This window comes from Lonchura striata, chromosome 1 (genome assembly GCF_050655825.1).
Source record: "Lonchura striata isolate lonStrDom1 chromosome 1, ASM5065582v1, whole genome shotgun sequence".
Lineage (NCBI taxonomy): Eukaryota > Metazoa > Chordata > Aves > Passeriformes > Estrildidae > Lonchura > Lonchura striata.
This window is the reverse complement of record NC_140703.1, coordinates 9,309,856-9,328,308: the sequence shown is the minus strand read 5'-3', so window position 1 is coordinate 9,328,308 and position 18,453 is coordinate 9,309,856. Positions and strand designations below refer to the sequence as shown.

Sequence of the window (18,453 nt, the reverse complement as noted above, 5' to 3'; positions counted from 1 at the left end):
CCCCCAGAAAGGAGCAATGCATCCATCTGTGCTGGGTCAGCTGTACTTAAACAGGTGAGACTGAAAAGCCAGGAAGTGGTAACTTCTCTCCATTTTGGTTGTGTAGGGTCCTTGTTCTCTAAGAGAATTTTTGTCCGAAAAGTTTATATTAAAAAGTGAAAATATTTAAAGAGTCAACACAGCACTGACTTAAAGGCATAGGCATTGGCAGAGTGACTGGTTATTTAAGCTTTGCAGTGAAGCAAGTAGCTTAAAACTCCAGACACTCGTGCTTAGGACTATCTTTGTGAAGTATGCAGTGAAAAAGCAAATCTGATGCCCTGTCTCTCCAATTTACACAAAAACAGCACTTCAACCAGCCACAAGTTTATTCTGGATATTCAATTGAACCTTGTTTAATATTTATTTCTACTCTAGATGAACATTACAGGCAATGAAAAATTGACAAAAATTACAGGCTAAGAAATTGAGTTCAGTTTACATTCATTTATGATCAAATGATTTCTTTGATTACTGCAAAGGTGTATCTTAAGTCACTTTGAAAGAATTAATATTTTTCGTATTAGTACACTATTATGTGGTTATAAATCAGTAGGAACATTGTCTACCACAATTTTAGATGTAGACAACCAAAGGCTTGACTTTGCATGTCCTTTGACATGCCTTTTGAGCCTTGTGCCTTTTCATCAGCTGAAATCTGGAGCAGAGGAGGTTGAGTTATATCCTATAGGGTACCCATTGAGCCAGGAATGGGGTTAGAAATAAGCTAACCAATAATCCAGATCCAGATCTCTAGTCACCTTCAGCTCCCCCTAAGACTGCTGCATCTCAGTACTGTGCAATGCTGTAAATAGTAGTATTTGGAGGGGTTCATTACCAAAAATCTTCATTATTTTATTTTTCCTGCTGGTCTTCTTTTTTTTTTTTTTCTCTTCTGCTGCTCTTATTTTTTCATTTTTTTTCCCTTTATCCTGTTTAATTGCTTCTTATAGAAAGCAATAGAAAGTAAGTCCATGCAAGAAATATACCCACAGAAGAAAACCTGGGAAATGTCTCCCTTTTTCAGAAATCGTAACTACAAAAAAATTCTGGTGGTGGGAGAATAGAACTAAGCTTGTCTATGAGCTCAGGGATGTTATGTTCCAACACTGAATTTGACTGACAAAAAAGATGATGTTTGAGACAAGAACTGCCTTTTTGTCTGGCAACACAATAGGATCTTCTTCCTTGATGGATTCTCAGGACTAGTCAGTATAATAATATGATAATTGGTCCCAAAGAAGGAATGAGTAAGATTGGATGGTGGTCTTTGGGGGCCCAGTTGTGTTATATCTAATCTAATTATGTTTGATACTGACTTTTTAATACATATGGTAGCTATTTCCTTGGCTTGGAACTAAGGCTTATATGCAAGCTTGATATTTGCTTGGTGTCTGTTCTAAAAGCTCACAATTTTTTTTCTTAGAAGAAACCCCAGCTATATCTGTCTCATGTCATGCTGTATTCTAATTCAAAACTAAAACTGATTTGTTCCAGAAGATGTCTTGAAGCATAAATATGTTGTGGCTTGTGGAAATGTGGGAGGTGTGATGGAAAGAGCAAATGTCTATAGATTGTGCTTCAAAAAACCACTGCAACTTGCTACAGAAAAGACATAGTAAGTTATTGCTGCCTTGGAGCAACAATCCTCAGCAGGCATTCACCCTTTTGCATGAGACAATATAAACATTTTAGTGGATTTATGAACATAAAGGAGCATCTGGAGATGATGAGATTGTGCAAGACTAATTTTAGTGTCTGAATTAAACTAACTCCATAGCTACAAAAGTCACTTCCATGTTTTCTGCTCTTGTTTAAAAAATGTGTATGGACCACAGCAAGCCCAGATTTTCTAACTAAATGGAACAGAAAAGTCTAGTGCACTACTGCTGGTGGTGGTGTGGTGGGCACTGGCTTACTGAGAGGATTACAAAAATCCTTAATGAAAGATAGTTATGCAATTGAATTTCTGAGGCAAGTTTCTTCTCAGCTGTTAGCATCTGGGTTCCATTTTGCCATGAATAGGTGACTGTCTATTGGATTTATTTATGTTTCTCACTTTTTAATAGAGAGTATAGCATTTATTCCTGTTTGCAAGGAGGCAGCTGTTGCTTTTCTCCCTTTTCTTCTTCCTCTTGTATTTCACCATTGTCTTCTAGCTTCAAATAAGCACATTATAAATGGAACATATTAATAAAATTAGTGCTGTGTGATGTGTTAATGCCTTAGGTAGGGAAATAAATTTGTTTGAAGTCAGTTTCAGTTTTGGAAATTTAACTTGCTCCCCTGAAGTAACTGAAACACTGAAATAAATGTATGTTCTATTTCGTGTTTAATTTCTTCTTTTTTCTCTTTCCCCAGTGACTCTAACTAGTGAAAGGCTTCCAGCTTAGCAGTGATGGTTATTGAAAGTTCAAATAATAGAAAGCTCAGTTTGTGAAGAAATGCACAGCCTTTTAGGAGCTCAGAGACTCCCGTGCCATTGATTTATAGTGTTATGTCATAGTTTTGTCCATCATCTCTTCTAGAAGTGGCTGATGCACAAGTGGAAGCTCAAAGTCATTGATCACCTCACAGAGATTAATAAGTAGATCACAACCTGCACAGTTCTTGGCATGCACCATTTTCTGGGACTTCCTGATAATTCACTTAAGGCTTGGGGATGAAAATGATAAAATCCTGACTCCTTTCAAGTCAACTAGAATTTTATTATTAACCTGAAGTGAGGAATCATGCAGTCATAGAGTACTGGGCCAAAGCTGTGCTTCTAAATATAGAAGCAACATGGTTGAAAATAAGTCACTCTAATTGAGTAGCTAAAATCAAAATGCAAAAAACCAAGAAAAATCCTTTGGATGATATGTTCAATATGCTTTCTACCACCTCCCCAGTAAAAGAAAGGTAGTTCATGACCAGAGAAGCCTATTTCCTCGTGAATCCATTTTTTTGATGTTAACAGAACTTTGATATTTAAAACAGTATGTGAGTCTGGTGGAAGTTTTCAACATGAAGTAATGAATCAGTTAGCTCTTTTTCTTCCACAGACTTTCCATATTTACTAGTGGGAATGCCAACAAAATTTCACTCCTCTCTTCTTTTGACCTATATTTTTTTGTGGAATAGAGATCTCAACACTACTGAGTTTCTAAAAAAATACACCTGAAACTTCTGATCCTAAATTTGATCAATAGTGGCCAACAACTTGAAGAGGTTTAGTTGGCATAAATGCTCATGTTGTAAGTGCATACACACTCAACTTCCTAACCTCAAAATCAAGAGTAGAAAATGAACGCATTATTTCTAACAGAGAATCCTTTTAAGAACAACCAGATATTTTATACAGGAACTGCAAATATGCTTAGCTGTACTAATGCCTCATTTATTAGATAATAAGAATTCTAAACAGCTTTCTGGAAGGAAAGAGATTTGTATTTGTCAGCAAAGCTCTACTAGTTACTGGTACCAGTGCTTTCCTGTGTTTCTTAATGTGTTGGCCAAAGCTGAAAAAAGTTTGTGTAAAAGAAATGCCAGATACCACCTTTCTCTCCTGCAGCCACCCTGGAGCAATTCTGACAATAGCTCCCATCCTTACAAACCAAAACTGGAACAAATTTTCAATGGACTCTTCAAGAAGGAGAAGGTTGTGCAGGCTTTCTGCTAGTTATACTGTGTTTGAATGAAAAGCATTTGTGTTCCACCCCTATGTCTCGTCTTCTTTTATGACAATGTTTAAAACGTCTATCCACCATAGTTTATCTGCATCCTGATCTTGTCCTCTCTTGGATATGTTCCTTGCTGTCTTGGATATGTTTCTTGCTGGCTTCACTGAGAACATCCTTCCCTTCCTGTAGTTCTCAAATTTTGTCTGTTGATTTGGCCATATTACCTTCTCTTCTGCCTCAAGGAGCTGGAAAAGCTTCACTCCAGCCTGTATTTTGGTTTTTTATCTTGTACTTCTATTCCTTTCTAGCCATGCTAAGTTCAGTGTTGTTCAAATCTTGCTAGAGATATTGCTGAAGTTATACCTCTAGTGCAGGGCAAGGTGAGGTGTGAATTCACAGGGCAAACACCTTCCTTGCTGAGGAGTCACATTTTCTTTAGGGGGCCTGCAAATTCATCTTGTGATAAATATTTGTCTGGAGAGAGAGAGGAGAGGTACTGCAAAAACTGTTGTGTTTGTCTCACCTATCTGCCATGTTAAGATTTCAGACTTCTCAGGTGTAGGTGACTGCATTTTTTGTAGTAATTGCACATTCTTTCATGTCATTTTGGACATAAGGCAGGTTGCTCTTTCATTTCTATTCTCATGTTAGAAAGGAACATTGACATTTGTTGTACTAGCCATTAGTAATTTCATTTGTAACCCATATTCATTTTATGGTGGGCTGTTTAAGATCTTTTCCAAGATCTTTTCTAAAACTGTTAATGTACTTGAGGACCAGTGAGAGGTGAGGGTAGTTAGTGAGATTTGAGCTTGTGAGATGAGAATGACTTCCACTGGGTTTTGGTAAGAGGCTGTTGCATAGCTCATGAAAATCTTTTGGTGCCAACAGCATGTGACAAAACAGGCTCAGCTTTTACAAAACACGGTTTTTTTAATATTATTTTCTATTTCTGTTTAGTAATTTTTTCTCCATTATCTCTGTTGATTATACATACTGAATTAGAGATACCCAGCAGTGCCTTCAGTGAATACTGAAGGCATTCCCATGTCAGGAGCCAGACCTTCCACACTATTATATTAACTATAAAGGGTTGGGTTCATTATCTGTGCCTTTTGCTTTTAGGTGGGTGTATTCTTCTAATTTTTTTTTACTGATTGAGGAAGTTATCGCAACATGCAGTTTTTGAGACTAGCCAGCAATCTTCTGTGGCAAGGTGAGAGGACTCAAAGTTTTGGCTTAAGTACTGTGTCTAACTTTAGGTATAAATGCTGAAAACCTGTAGGTGCCATATTGAACTGTAAAACATGCCCAGTGCTTCAGAAGCCTCTATTGATTTTAAATGTGTGCGTGCTTTGTTTCTGTTGCTGCAACTCTTCGACTTTTTTTGAATTAGAAAATACGTGCCAGCCTTCATGCCATACGCCTGTTTCTCCTAATGCCCATGGTTTTTTTCAGTCTCATATGCTTTCATATGTAAATTGGCTATCGAATTCCACCCTCAGTTTTAACCTGTAATAACTTCATTGCTTACAGTGCAATTTGCACTGGTGTTATTTAGATCAGAATCTGGATGTATATGTAAATGTGTGCTCTTATGCACACAAGTAATGCCTTCTTTTTACATATAAAAATGCCTGCTATGTATATTTTTTTTAACTTTCTTTTCACAATTGAAAATGAGAGGGAGAGTCTGTTGATTAATTATATACTGATCAATTTTAGAGCCCCTAAAAAGAGGAAAATAAATAATTTGAAGTAGTAGGTGGATTTTTGGAGTCATGCACACACACACACCCCTTTACAATGCATTCTGATTCTTGTCTGTCCCAAGCAGGAACTTTTCTTTTTCCCCTGACTTGCAATTCTGAATTTTTTGTGAGCCTTAAATCTCATTTTTAGTTGACTTTGGAGAAAATGGAGGCAGAGATATTGTTTAAAAAAATAAATAAATAAAAAGGGAAGACAACCCTCTCCACTAAACAACTACCCCAGCCCCCACTTTTATACCACCAGCTCAAACGTGGAACACATTTTAGCAGAAGTGCCCCAGCTCTATCATATGTGCTGTGCAGAGTCATCATGGCCATGGTGCATAGCTGAGAGCCGGAAAGCAAACAGCTGCTGTAGCCTGATTTGAGTTAAAATAGTGTCAGTGTTTAGTCTGGCGCAGTGCTTCAGGAGAGATTGGCAGCTGGGTCAAACAAAGTCATTCCATTGGCTCCCTTCCCAGTAAGCTTCTGCTAGTATTTAGGTACTAGTGCAGCCTAGGCCCCTTTTCTCAGGGATAGCCTAACATCTGACCGCACCCTCTTTGCTTTTTAAAAAATGCCTTTTCACTCTTTAAGATAAATCCTCTATTATACAATCTGCCACTAATTGTGTGTTAAGACTGTTTTTCTCTCGAAAGCTGATGCATCCTGCTCTCAACGTGGTTTAGAAAGTGGGCTGTTACAGTGCTGGATTAATAAAAGGGGCCTTTATGGTTTGTGAAAGAATATCTCTGTGCTTAGGCAGGAAACTTTTTGATCCACAGAAAAGCCAGACGACATCTAGGTAAGGCTGTGTATCAAATCTGCTTTTATGGGAGAGTGGGGCAGCGAGAGCTGTTAATTGCAATTGCTTCAAGTTTGCATGCCCATTTTGATAAGCTTTTTAGAAAGTTTAGGAAATAGCTGCTCCTGCGTCTCAAGCCCTTTCTCTCCTCCCTCCTCCTCACTCCTCCTATGCCTTTACTGCTTCCAAAAGCTTGTAATGATCTGCTTAGTTTTTGCTGGAATCCGCGCGGCCGCTTCGCTCCTTTTTGGAGAGGGGTTTCTTGCGGAGGCGCAGAGCAAAAAAAGTTCTGTGGTCGGACCCAAATGCTGTTAGAAGTGGAGTGGCTGGGGAGAATTTACAGGGAAAGCTTTCCACTGTTACAGACTGCCTGTGCAATCATTTAAAAGTAGTTGAAAACTGCTTTGAACTAACAAGGGTTTAATTACGGAAAAGTTTAACGTGGCGATGGAAGGAATATTAAGTAAGTTGTCTTTGTCTCATACTTTTTAATTTTAGTTGTTGCTTTAGCCTGTTGGGTCACATTTTTTGTCAGCGCTGAAGGCTGCCATGAATTGGTAATGAGGGCCCCTTTTGCACATGATTTTGGCACTTGGCCAAAATCAACTTCCCAAGGCAAGCTTTCTCTAAAAGAACCTGAAGCATTTTTTTGTGATTAGGAATCATGTCTGAAAGCTGCCACAACCAGTTGTGTAGGCATGTCAAAATGACTTTATACAGTATATCTGAAGCATTTGTGGGGGGAGGGTCTGTATTTTCCTCGTGTACCAAATTGTTGCTATTATCATTCTAAATTTCCGCAGCTTATGCACCTCCAAAAACTAGGCTACAGAGAGCTAAGGCATAATGAGGATCATTGGTATCTTTGTATTTTTCAACATGCCAAAGCAGCACTAATTGTCACATTTAAGGAAGATACAGTATTAGTGGTTGCTTAAAACACTTGTGGACGTAAAGCAGATGAATCTTTAAACTTTTAATCTCAGTAAATTATTCTCAGTGAACAGTAAGTAATGATATTTTCGAGAAGTTTCTTTGTTTGAATTGTATAAGTGGAGCTTTTTGATGTATCTATTTTAAAAATACATACCTGGATCCTGTGGGGGGAAATTTGCAAGGAAAGTCACAGACGTGCCTTTGGATTTGTCCTATTTCTTTGAAATCTGGGTATGGGTCTAATCTGCGAGACAGGGAACAGGAGCTTGGTAGTCCTTTGTTGTTAAAAAGGGGGAAAGGGAGTTAGTCTAAACATTAGCAAGGAGCTGCAAAAGTTCACATTTCAAGTGTGGTCAGAGTTCTGAAATTTGTGGAGATCATCAGTACAATAAATGAGTTACTATTCCTTGCTGATATTATATAAACAAGTTTGGCAGTGTTAGTGAATACATTATTACTGCACACTTGAAATCTGTGAATTTACTCTGTGAATTGGAAATTAAGGACCTCCTATTACATACTGTGTATGCTCTACAGTGTCGTTTCCACGTGTGTTCAATGTAAAGGCAAAATGCATTATGCAGCACTTTTTGCCAGGTATTTTTATTTTACATTTCTGCACTTGTGGCTGTAGCCGAGGAGTTGCTCGTTCCTTCCTATGTGTGCTGTTTATTTATAAGCAACTCCATCTTTCGGCAGCAATATCGATATGGAACAGCCTTTTCTCACCTTCCCTGCCCCCTGCCCCCAGCCTTGATCCCTTTTGCTGCTGTTAAAATGGGCTTTGCAGGTATTGTCTTTCTTCTGTTAAACTGTATTTTCTGTAAGGTGTTGTGTGTGTGTGTGTGTGTGTTTCCTTTATTACATAATGCAAGACACAGCTACAGTGGGAGAAAGCTCGAGCTTTACAGACTCCTCGGAATCGGTACTTTCATGTAACTTGGCTGGGAGAGTTTATTCATTGTTACATTGCAGCAGACCGAGTTACAGTACTCAAAAGCCTCCTGCAAGTTTAACTGTAACACGTTGCATTTGCAATGGGAAAAAGCAGACAATATGAACATGTTGCAAAAGAATAGATGGAGAACTATAGTAAAATAAAACTCACATAACTGAATTGTATTTTTCTGGGGCTTTTGCAAAGCTTTACAACAGGGGAAAAATGCATCATTGTTGAATCCTATTTTAATGTAAAGCATTGCCAGAGAATTATCATACTTGGTGCAAATGTAAATGTGATAGTAGAGTTTTTGCAAATCATTATGGAATTTATTTGCTGGTTCATGGAAGTAATTTCTCCAGGGTTACTGAGTTAGGTACTCTTAATTTAAAATATGCACATACTCACCTTGTTACTGCAAAGCTAACTTTAAAATGTTTTACTCTGATATTCCTAGTTTTGCCCAGAATGTTTTAATGGGAAATAATGAACATATGCTAGTGTACTGCTCCTAGAAGTTTACTTTTCTATTTCGGTTAGTGAAATGTTGTGTTATAAATCTCAGAAAGTTATTCTCCAAAAACTTTGTGAACAGTTTTTAAATCCAGATTTTTTTTTTTTTCCGATAGCATGACTGAAATGTAAAATCTAATATAGGAAGCAACAAAGTTTTTCTTAAAAACTTAAAACATTATAAATTTGGCATTTGATTGCAGACACCAAATTAACATTTTCCTTCATGAAGAAATCTATCGCTTATACGAACATGCAAAAAAGTCATGTTTTCATCAAATAAGTCAGCATTCTGTATTCATAAGCTTAAAGTTTGAAATGCATAGACGCTGTATTATATGTTTAAATCCAAACCAGTAGATTATCATTTTTTTATAAACAGGTTGATAAATAACTGGTTAGATACTTTTCCTGCCTTTAAAAAAGGTGAAGAATATAAAGTATTCTCCATTGTGCTATTTTTATTTTTAATAGCCCTCAGGAATAATGTGTCTCTAATCTTCCTACTTGGAGGGCTTTATGTTTTATGTTTGTTTGCAAACACATAATGAAAGAGTGCAATTATAAAGCTTAACGTCATTGTAATTTTGTATCTTAGATTTTGCTCCATAGATATGCTGAAGTCTCATTTACCCATTTCAGTGCAGTAAATCAATATATTTTCCATTCAGAAAAACAAATTCTTGCTTTTTACTTGATTTTTTACTGATCATTAGATATTAATATTTCATATTTTACTAGTGCAGTATAAGTGATGTATAATGTTATGCTTTTTGAATAAAAGTTACAAATGTATTTATAAAATACTTTCACTTATATGGAAGAAAAAAAAAACTCTAAACATCGTGGAACACTTTCAGTTTATCAAGAAAACATTGCTCTTGTAAAAATAGCTTTATTTCTCAGTAGATTCTGCTGTGTGTTTTAAAACTTCAGAAGTGAAACAGGGCTGTTTTGTTTTGTCTTATGGGTTTGTTAGTTTTTTGAGGGTTTTTTTTTAGCAAGGACTTAATTCATGTAAACTAAGCACTTTGTTCTATATATTCTAAATTCCAGCAATGAGATAAATAAATTGCTGGATTGGATGGAACATAATTATTGAATTTTGGCAGAACTTCAGTGAACTCTGCCATGAAAGATTAATGTGCACAGTGCGCTCTTAGATTCTAAAGTAACAGAGTAAGATAAGGGGACTGCATAACAGGCTCCAACCTTTGTGGTTTAGAGAAAATAGAAAACCGTGGGCAAATGTTAACTTTTGGTATAAACTGCTAATGATAATGTTTTGTCATCTGGGTGATAAAAACTACAGGAGTAGACAAGAAAATCCAATTTAACACAAATTCTCTTCACTTCTTTCTTGTTCTGCTCCCCATTTTTCAGTATTAGAACAGTCAGAGTTGCTCTATGTTCGTAGGAAAAGGAGAACAGAGCAGGCAGGGTACATACAGTATCCAGTAATGTAATGTCCTGATGGAATCCCCCCACATCTGCATATGTCGTATGTCAGTTTTTACTACAGTCACAATTTTGGTTTGTGATTATGGTGCATTGATTTTAGAATACAAGTAAAATTGTACTGGCTGAATGAAGGCTACATGGAGTCATAGTAATGGTTATTATTCTCTCTCTCTTCTTTCTCTACCAAACCTTGATTGTTTAAAACATTTGCTTCAATTGGCAATTTGTGGCTATATTCCCAAAATCTTATTCCTTTTGGATTTTAAATGATTACTGCACCTAAATAATGTTTATAATTGAGAACAAAGATGTGTTGTCCTGCCAGTCAGGCTCCCTCAGCAGGACCAATAGGATTGCAAAAACTTTTTAGTATTTTCAGTCAGTTTGCTTTTGGGGAGAACAGGCATGACATCCACCCTGCTCTGAGGAAGGCGCTGTCGCTTTGCTGACTGCTCCTGGGAGCAACCCCTCTGCCTGCTTAGCCTCTCCAGAGCCCTGAACCTAAGCCCACATGTTTTCTCTTCCCCAAATATGTGCAGCAGCAAGCACCAGCCCCTGGATCTGGAGCTGGTTTCCAGGAGGGCTCAGGGCTTGGCGGCACGATGGGCAGACACAGGGGCTGCCTGACTGGCTGGGCATGGGGATGAGGCTCAATGCACCCAAAATGCCTGGAATCAGAGGCAGTGAGACAGGGAGGATACATGGTAGGATTTTTCCTCTCTTAACTCCTTCCTTCCAGACTGTCAACCTGCTGCTTAGGCTGTGTGCTCGGCTCAGTATTTTAAAATGGCAGGTATCCAGAATCTTAGATATATTTCATGACTTCAAAGACATTTCGTCTCTCCTTCATGGTCACATCCTTAAGCTCATGATGACAGGGTTATGAGTGGGATAGTTAAAGAGGAATAAGGGCAAGGGACCGATCCAGTGCCCATTGCAGTCAGCAGAGAGAATCCCCCTGACTACATGGCTTTGGATTCCACACCCTGTGACCTGCCTGTTCTTCCCCCTCAGTTCCTGATGGCACTAACATGACTAGCATTGCCATCCTACTCAAGCAGCTTCCTTGTCCTCATTGGCACTCCTCAAAGAGGAAGGTTTACTGAGTAAAAGGCTTGAATGTGCCTTCCTTGTGTTGTAAAGAAGCAGAGTCCGAGTGCTTATTTTGGCTATTTACAGTCCTTTCCCTTGTCTTTCTCCTCATCTTGAAATGACACTTCTTCCTAACCTTGATTTATCACTTCATATCACCATTTCAAGTGGAGTTCAGTAAGTGCAGTTACCTGCCTATATCCCCATTAAAATGCTGCATTTGTGTATGTCCATGATGAAATGACTTTATATTCTAGGCCTATTGTTTTGGTAATCAGGCTCATTTTTCTTTCAATAAGGTTGATTCCAAGACACTTTCATCTTCAAACAAAAAAAGGGTACTTTTATCTTTTTTATAGAACTGTAGAATGCTTCAATCTTTGTTTGCCCTATAAACGTTTGTAGTTGTAAAACCTTTAAAAAGTTATATTCAGAGAGTGTCTGTATTTTAAAGTAGACAATGATCCTTTTTGCTTTCAAGTAATTCACAGAAATGACCACTGCTTTTAGCAATGTAAAAATGTTACCGCAGATAACTAAAGAATAGTAGTTGGAATATTGTGCCTACTTTGCATGGCTAATGCATGTATTTGCAGTGTGAAATCAAGATACACTTTTACAGCAGTGGGGTTATGGATGGTTAAAATACTCAATCTAGAATATTATAGATATTTTTGCTAAAGTTGTAATAACAACCCAGTGAACACTCCCTATATAACTTTAATGCCTAATAGTGGACTGAACATTGAAATGCCTACCAGGTGTCGTGTGCGAGGCTCTGGGATGCCCAGAAGAAAGGTGCCTTCAAGCAAAGGCTGCTGTTCCCTGTGTGCCGGCCTGGGGAGCAGCAGGAGCCGCAGGAGCAGCGGCTCCCAGGGGTGCCGAGCTGGGGCCCCGGAGCAGCTGCGCGGAGCAAGGCGGGAGCGCGGAGCGAGGGCAGGAGCCAAGCCAAGGCACTTGTGACTGCACAGAGCATTTGTTCTGCCTGGTGGAGAGGGAGCGAGCGGCTGGTTTGGGATCTGAGCTCTGCTCTGAGCCTTTCTCTGGGCGAGGCCGGTGTCTTTCAGCTGCTGTCCCAGAGCCCTGGGCAGAGTGGGAAGGTTTGTGGGCAGAGCACTGGGAGAAGGCTCAGCCCTGTGAGGGATCAAAACAGCAAAATTTAACACCTGAACTATGTGCAGAAAGTATGAGACAGGTGAATGCGGTTCTTAGATCTATAACTATGTGGAAACCTTTCTTTCAAGCATGGTAATGGGTTATTAAGCAGTATAAATTCTAACGAAGGGATGTTTGGGTGCTTTTCAAGTTCCTGCACATTGTGCAGGTCAGCAGAGCAAGTTATCTTCAAAACATAATCTGTAAAATGACGTACCTTGTGTTTTACAAATTGGCACATTGGTCCATTTCTGAGGAGCCTTTCCCTGGGCCACGTCTCCCAGGGGCTGAGTGCTACAAAAGCTTGACCTTCCCCTTCCACTGGACGTACAAAATCTTTGTGTCAACATTACAGTCTTCCAAAATATAGAAAGAGGCTTGTGAATAAGAATAAGAGTTTTGCAGAAATCTGAAACTTCTTTTTTAACTGTGAGAAATGAGGAACAGTAATGTAAAAAAAGCTGTTATACTTGGGCAGGGCAAGAGGGAGTAGGAGAGGAAGGTTTGAGTTTAGCAAACCCAACCAAGTCATGTAACTCACAATGTTTGCAACCTATGAAAATATTGATGACAGAATTGAAATTGTGTTATGCTGGCAGATCACAGCTGAAATTGCTTTTTGTGGTCTCACAGCACGGCTGAAACAGCAGAGTACTTGACTAAAATACCGCTGTATTAATAGTAGGAAAGAAACAAGTAACAGAAAGGAATTCCAAATACTTACAAGGTATCTCATTTGGTGACATGCATTAGTTTGGTAAATTCCAATTCCCAGACTGGCAATAATGATTGTTACTGTATTCCCTTTATGACTTTCAGAGCAAGAGAAGCCAACTTGAGGAGCATGCATATTGTGATACCCTCAGTGGTAAGTACCCTAACTGCAATCAAGTTTATTACATTTTTGTAGAGTGGAGGCCTTTTCAGGACCACACTTGATGCAGCTTAGTCACACAACAGCTTCAAATGGCATTCTGGAATAATAGGGCAGTAATGTGATACAGTCCATAATGAAAATCAGTGTAAAGCACAGGTGGTTGCAAGCATTTGTGTGGCCAGATATAAAACCTTTGCTATGGGTACAGGCTACTGCTTTCCCACTTGAGGAAAGTATAATTAAAAGTGGTTTCCAGATGTGCTGGCACACATCTGCTGTTTTTAACGGGAATTTTGCAAATACAAATGAACTGTATTGCATTCATCATTATAAAGCCGTTGATGGTTTTTCAGGTAATAAAAAGATTGGAGGCATCAACACCCGCTGTAAAATTGAGGTGTCTTTAGACACATTTTGTGTTGACATTTTGTTCTTAGGATTTTCTGTGAGTAGTTCATAGCTGAGCTGTGGCAAATATGCAGAATTTTTCTGGACAAAAATTAACACATGTTTCATAAAAACATGATAATTGATTCCTTGTTAATGATTTCATTTTTTACCAGGTAGACGTAGCAAACTTGTGTGGTTTTGCTTGCTTGTTTGTTTTCAGTGAAGTGAATAAATGACATTAGGATTAAGTTTCTTTAAACAAATTTTCAAGATGTAATAATCAGAAAACTAGAAAAATATTATATGTTGAAAATAGACCTTTAATTGCACTTCACACAGAAAGTAGAAAAAATTCTACTTATAGGCTTCCATGATGCATCCTTACTTTAACTACCTGGAAGAAAATAAATCAGGAAAAATATTAAAAAGTGATAGACTTTAAAATATTGCTGAGAGATGATTACAGATCTTTTGTTTTAGCTGAATAAACAACCTATTTGTCCTAACATCCCACTGAGTTTGGTAATGCTAGTATTTCCCCTGGAAATGTTGTTACTAAAATAAAATCCCTGTTTCAGAAGCTTTCACAGTTCCAGAAGTTTTAGTTACTGCTGCTACTTGGAATAAGCACAAGGGAAGAATGTTGCACCTGCCACCTTCTTACTGACTCTTCTTCTAGCATTGCAGAGGTACTCATAACTATAATTTTGAGTTGGTTCTGAAAAAAAATGAAGGATGTCATCTACTAGTCTGAGGGTCTTGGACTATTGGCCAGGCTGCTAAATGATGAGAAGGTTTTTTAGGATGTCCTGTGTAATATTGCCTTTCCACATATTTTCTTTACTTGCTTCCACAGATGTGACTTGTAGGCTCCCTTTTTAAGTGAGAGTCTAATCCTTAGCAATTATCTTAGGGAAATATTGGCATTGAGTAAATCAAATGGATTTCTGTATTTTTCCTCTTAGTTGGACTCTTTCATACAGCAGTTGCTTTTTTCATTTAAATCTTTCTTTCTTGACTAAGCAGAATCTAAAATCTCTTTTTTGGTGTGTAAATGCCAGAACAATTTGCAGAAGACTTAGGCAGAAAACTGGCCACTGAGATCAAATAATTTTTAATATAAAACTTAACATATTGTCTGAACTTAAGTTTTTGGATTAGCTTCTTTGTCTGACACCTTTTAAGTTCTTACAAAGGCATTGATGGATTCAGTGAGGGATGCACAAAGCAACCTCTGTAGCAAATTGCCCTGTGTGCTTGATTTTTCTGGAATAACATAGTAAGTTTCTGTGGTCCTGGTGCTGCTAAACAAGAGTGCTCTGGCTTTAACAATTTCATGCCTCTGAGACAAAGGGTCCAGATCAGGTCATTGCATCTGGTCTGTGAATGGGGACTTCTTGAGGATGCAATGAAATGGGTGACAATCAATAAGAAGGATATTAATAACATCATAGTGAAATGCTGATTTCATCAATGCTGCTAGTACATCTGACCTTTATCTTTTAATGCATATACATTGTGAGGGCTATGGTATATTATAAATGTTCTATTGTGGCACAAAGACTTCAAATTTTTTCTTCCAGTGACAGTTTTACAAGCATATATTTACTAACACATATACAGTCATTTAATATTAAACCACATTTAAATCACTGCTTGCCCAGGAGGTAGGATTTTAGCACTGAACCATTATGTTTGGGTATTTTTTTGGCAAAATGCCATTTGACATGAAATTTAGAAAGGTCTAAAAGAATAAAGACATTCAGATGTGAAAATGTGCAAAATGAACACTACCTGGCACTTAAATTACACTCTGCTGCAATTAAGACTTGTTAATAGTCATTCCTCTGAACTGGCTGCTCACATCAGAGACCAGCCCTGGCCAGACTCTCACAGTTTTTTTTACATAACCATTTTGTGTCAAGGGCCAGTTTCTATAGATGGTCAGCTGGGTTAGACAAAAGAAGTAGATTATTGAAAAAAAAAAAAAGATTATTTAAATGTTGGGGAGGTTGCATCCTTGGGAACTGCAGAATTTTGAGTGCTTTTTGATTATTCACATTCCTATTGTTTGGAAAGTAAAATGCTGCCCTGAGTGGGGGAGAGGTGGAAAAGTGTTTTGGGACTGAGCATGAAGGAACATGAAAAAGGCAGTTCACTGGATGGCAAGGATCCAGTCCTGACCCATAGACACAGGAGACAACCCACCAAAGGTGTGCCACCCCTCTAGGGCAGCAAACCTGTCCAGTGTAGCTCAAAGAGATGAGGGTATAAACCTCTCCCAGACATAGAGTTCAATTCTGTAAGAGGCCAGGGAGTTGATGACTGAGAGTGGAGAACCTGTCACATATATATGATACCATTGCTGCTATGTACTGCCACTTTGGCAAGGATTTCCTCCTCTGAACATCTATGTCCTGTTTTTTGGGTACTATTATGGATTCAACTAGTGCAGTGCTCTCTGTTTCACCCAGAAAAAGAATTGATAGTCCCTGCTTGATGCTCCATTTGATCTCTATTTTGAATACCTTTTATTTTGTCTTTTTTTTTTTTTCTTTTATTTGTCTTGGCCTTTGAAGTGTTGAAGTTAATACTTTCTTAAAATATTTATTTCTATAAATCAGGAGCATTATCAGCACTTTTAATGCCTCCCAGGTACCCATCCTTCACCTTAAATTAAAGACTTCTCATTGTGGCTTCAAAATTAGTTGCCATAAGAATATGGTCTATAATGTTAGAAGTCTTGACTGAGGCCTTGGGAAGACTACGCCACAGGAAAGAAAAAGAATACTCTTTAATATTAAGGCTGATTTTTAAAAAGTATGTCCCTAGGGTGAAAAAATTCAGGGAGGAGAAAGACACATTCAAAATATTGCTAAAAATAATCTTCAAGTATTTTGATGAAATGACTTTACAGAACTTGAAGACAGATCAAAAGTAATTATCATGTGTGTCAATATTTTTTTTTACATTTCATAACTTTCTGCTCTCTGAAATAGAAAAAAAGATAACCTATCATTTATCTTATAAATAAAGGTGAAGGAAAAGATGAATCAAGTTAAATATTTCCTATTAGAATATATTGACATATTTTATTTTGTTTTTCTACATCTATATTAGTCTTTGGGAGAAAGAAAACAAAAAAGATAATTTTTAATTTTAAACCAGAACTTTTTAATCTTAAAAATATTTAAATAGAAAATTTAAACAATTTCAAAACTCTCTCTGCTTTTTTAAATGAAAAGTAAAATTACACATTTCTTTGCAAATAACTTTATTTTTAAAGAAACAGCCTTTTTTGAGGCAAAATTGTCAAAAATATTTCCTGCTTACTCTATCATGTGACAGATGTATATTTTGCACTTCAATTGTTGTGCGTGTGATGTTATACAATGTGAAACATTAACAAATTATCAGTTCAAGATGTGAGTTTTCATGTTCATTTTTAGAAAATTAAGTACATGATATTAGAAATATATGGAAAATCTAGTTTCAAAGGCTTTGACTGTAGATAAGCCTCATATGCTCATGGATATAAGACCAGTTAAACCATCAGAAGTGGTGTGCTTAGTGATTTACTTGAGGTCAGTATGTGTTATACAATTATAAATATATTATATGAGACCTGCACACAGATAGTTACGCTGCAAATAATCTTGAATACAGCCATGCAGTAATTGCTGCCCAGAACTTTCACCTCCTTTGGGTTTTCCCCCAGTGCCTGGAAACCTGTGCATGCATTCTACAGCAGAGCAGCATGAACAGCAGCAGGACAGTCCTTGAGATACCAGGGTGTTCCTCAGGAAGGTCCCATTCCCTACTGGCCAGCAGGATGACTCTGACCATTTGCCTTCTTCCAAGCCCTCCATTAAAACAGGGCTGAAATCCCTTGGTTTTTTGCTGCTTCCTAATATCATCCTGTTGAAATGTTTCAGTGTTGTTTAAGGAAGGCTAAATGACACAGCTCTTAGAAGGCTTGTCATTCAAAGTGATTATACTCTGCTTTTTACAGGTCTTGTGAAGGAATATCTGCTTTCAGCCAGAAATGTGAGCACTGTGCCTTCTATTCTTGTGCAGGGTCATCAGCTGTGGCAGTAGCACTGAAGACAAATATATCCCCTCCTCTCCATAACTATTTATATTGTTCTAATTGAGTACTTCAGATTTGAGGTTGTTTCTGATCAGTGCTGATTCAACTACGGGATGTACAGAAAAGCAAGTATGTTCCGAATATTATTTTCACTTTTTTGTGAGGCAGCTCGGAAAGGCTTTTATTTTGAGCTACCCAGTCTTTTATAGAACTGCCTTCCAAGTCCAGGTGATTAAAGGGATATTTTATATCTCTGAGCAAAGAGGTTTAGCTGTTCAGGGGAAGAACATGAGTTGCTCTCTGTCAGTAGCTCAGTAGAAATGCATGTCTGTGCAGTGTGTGCAGTGCTGTTGACAGACACTCCCTGTTAGCTTGGGACCCTGTTGGTAATCTGGAGCATGATATCCCATTTTGGGCACTGGACAGTGAGAAGGGGGCAGAGTACAGTGACAATAATCAGAGATCCTGATTTACAAGGAATGTTTGAATCAAGTGGAGTCATTAGCAAAATGTGTTAGGAAGGACAAGAATAACTGATGGTGCATTGTGGACACACAGAGGTTCCCTTGTGCTCTCTTCAGCCTATCTTCCCATTTCCTCCACCATTTTCCACATTCCCTATTACTTCACCCTGCCCGCCCCAACACACAGTTTTCTAACTTTTCAAGGGGAAATTATACACAGTGCTTCTAATTGTTAAGCTTATAAAGATTTGATAAGAAAAATTTAACTTTTTTCGTAA

The 18,453-nt window shown here is 37.9% G+C and overlaps 1 protein-coding gene and 1 long non-coding RNA gene across 49 annotated transcripts in view; one reads left to right on the top strand and one right to left on the bottom strand.

The window, feature by feature from the left end:
* The window catches only part of LOC144248939 (uncharacterized), a 409,608-nt gene that overhangs the window by 218,887 nt on the left and 172,268 nt on the right, over positions 1-18,453 (top strand). For 35 of the 48 annotated variants that reach the window (XR_014957925.1, XR_014957924.1, XR_014957922.1 and 32 more), the window contains one exon: positions 13,174-13,222. The exons of 1 other annotated variant lie outside the window; for it this stretch is intronic. Coding sequence is in view for 24 of the 47 variants with exons in the window: in XM_085589587.1 (XP_085445713.1) it covers positions 13,174-13,222 (49 nt within the window). In the remaining 23 variants the exon portion in view is untranslated. Of the gene's footprint in view, positions 1-6,263; positions 6,721-13,173; positions 13,223-14,199; positions 14,311-17,698; positions 17,841-18,453 lie in introns of those variants that run through there. 12 more of the 48 variants (XR_014957940.1, XR_014957939.1, XR_014957937.1 and 9 more) reach the window with 3 other exon arrangements.
* On the bottom strand, positions 5,978-12,331 carry LOC146768584 (uncharacterized). The gene is made up of 2 exons (XR_014957943.1): positions 11,958-12,331; positions 5,978-7,437 (listed from the first exon to the last, which is right to left on the bottom strand). It is a non-coding gene; the product is annotated as an uncharacterized LOC146768584 (long non-coding RNA).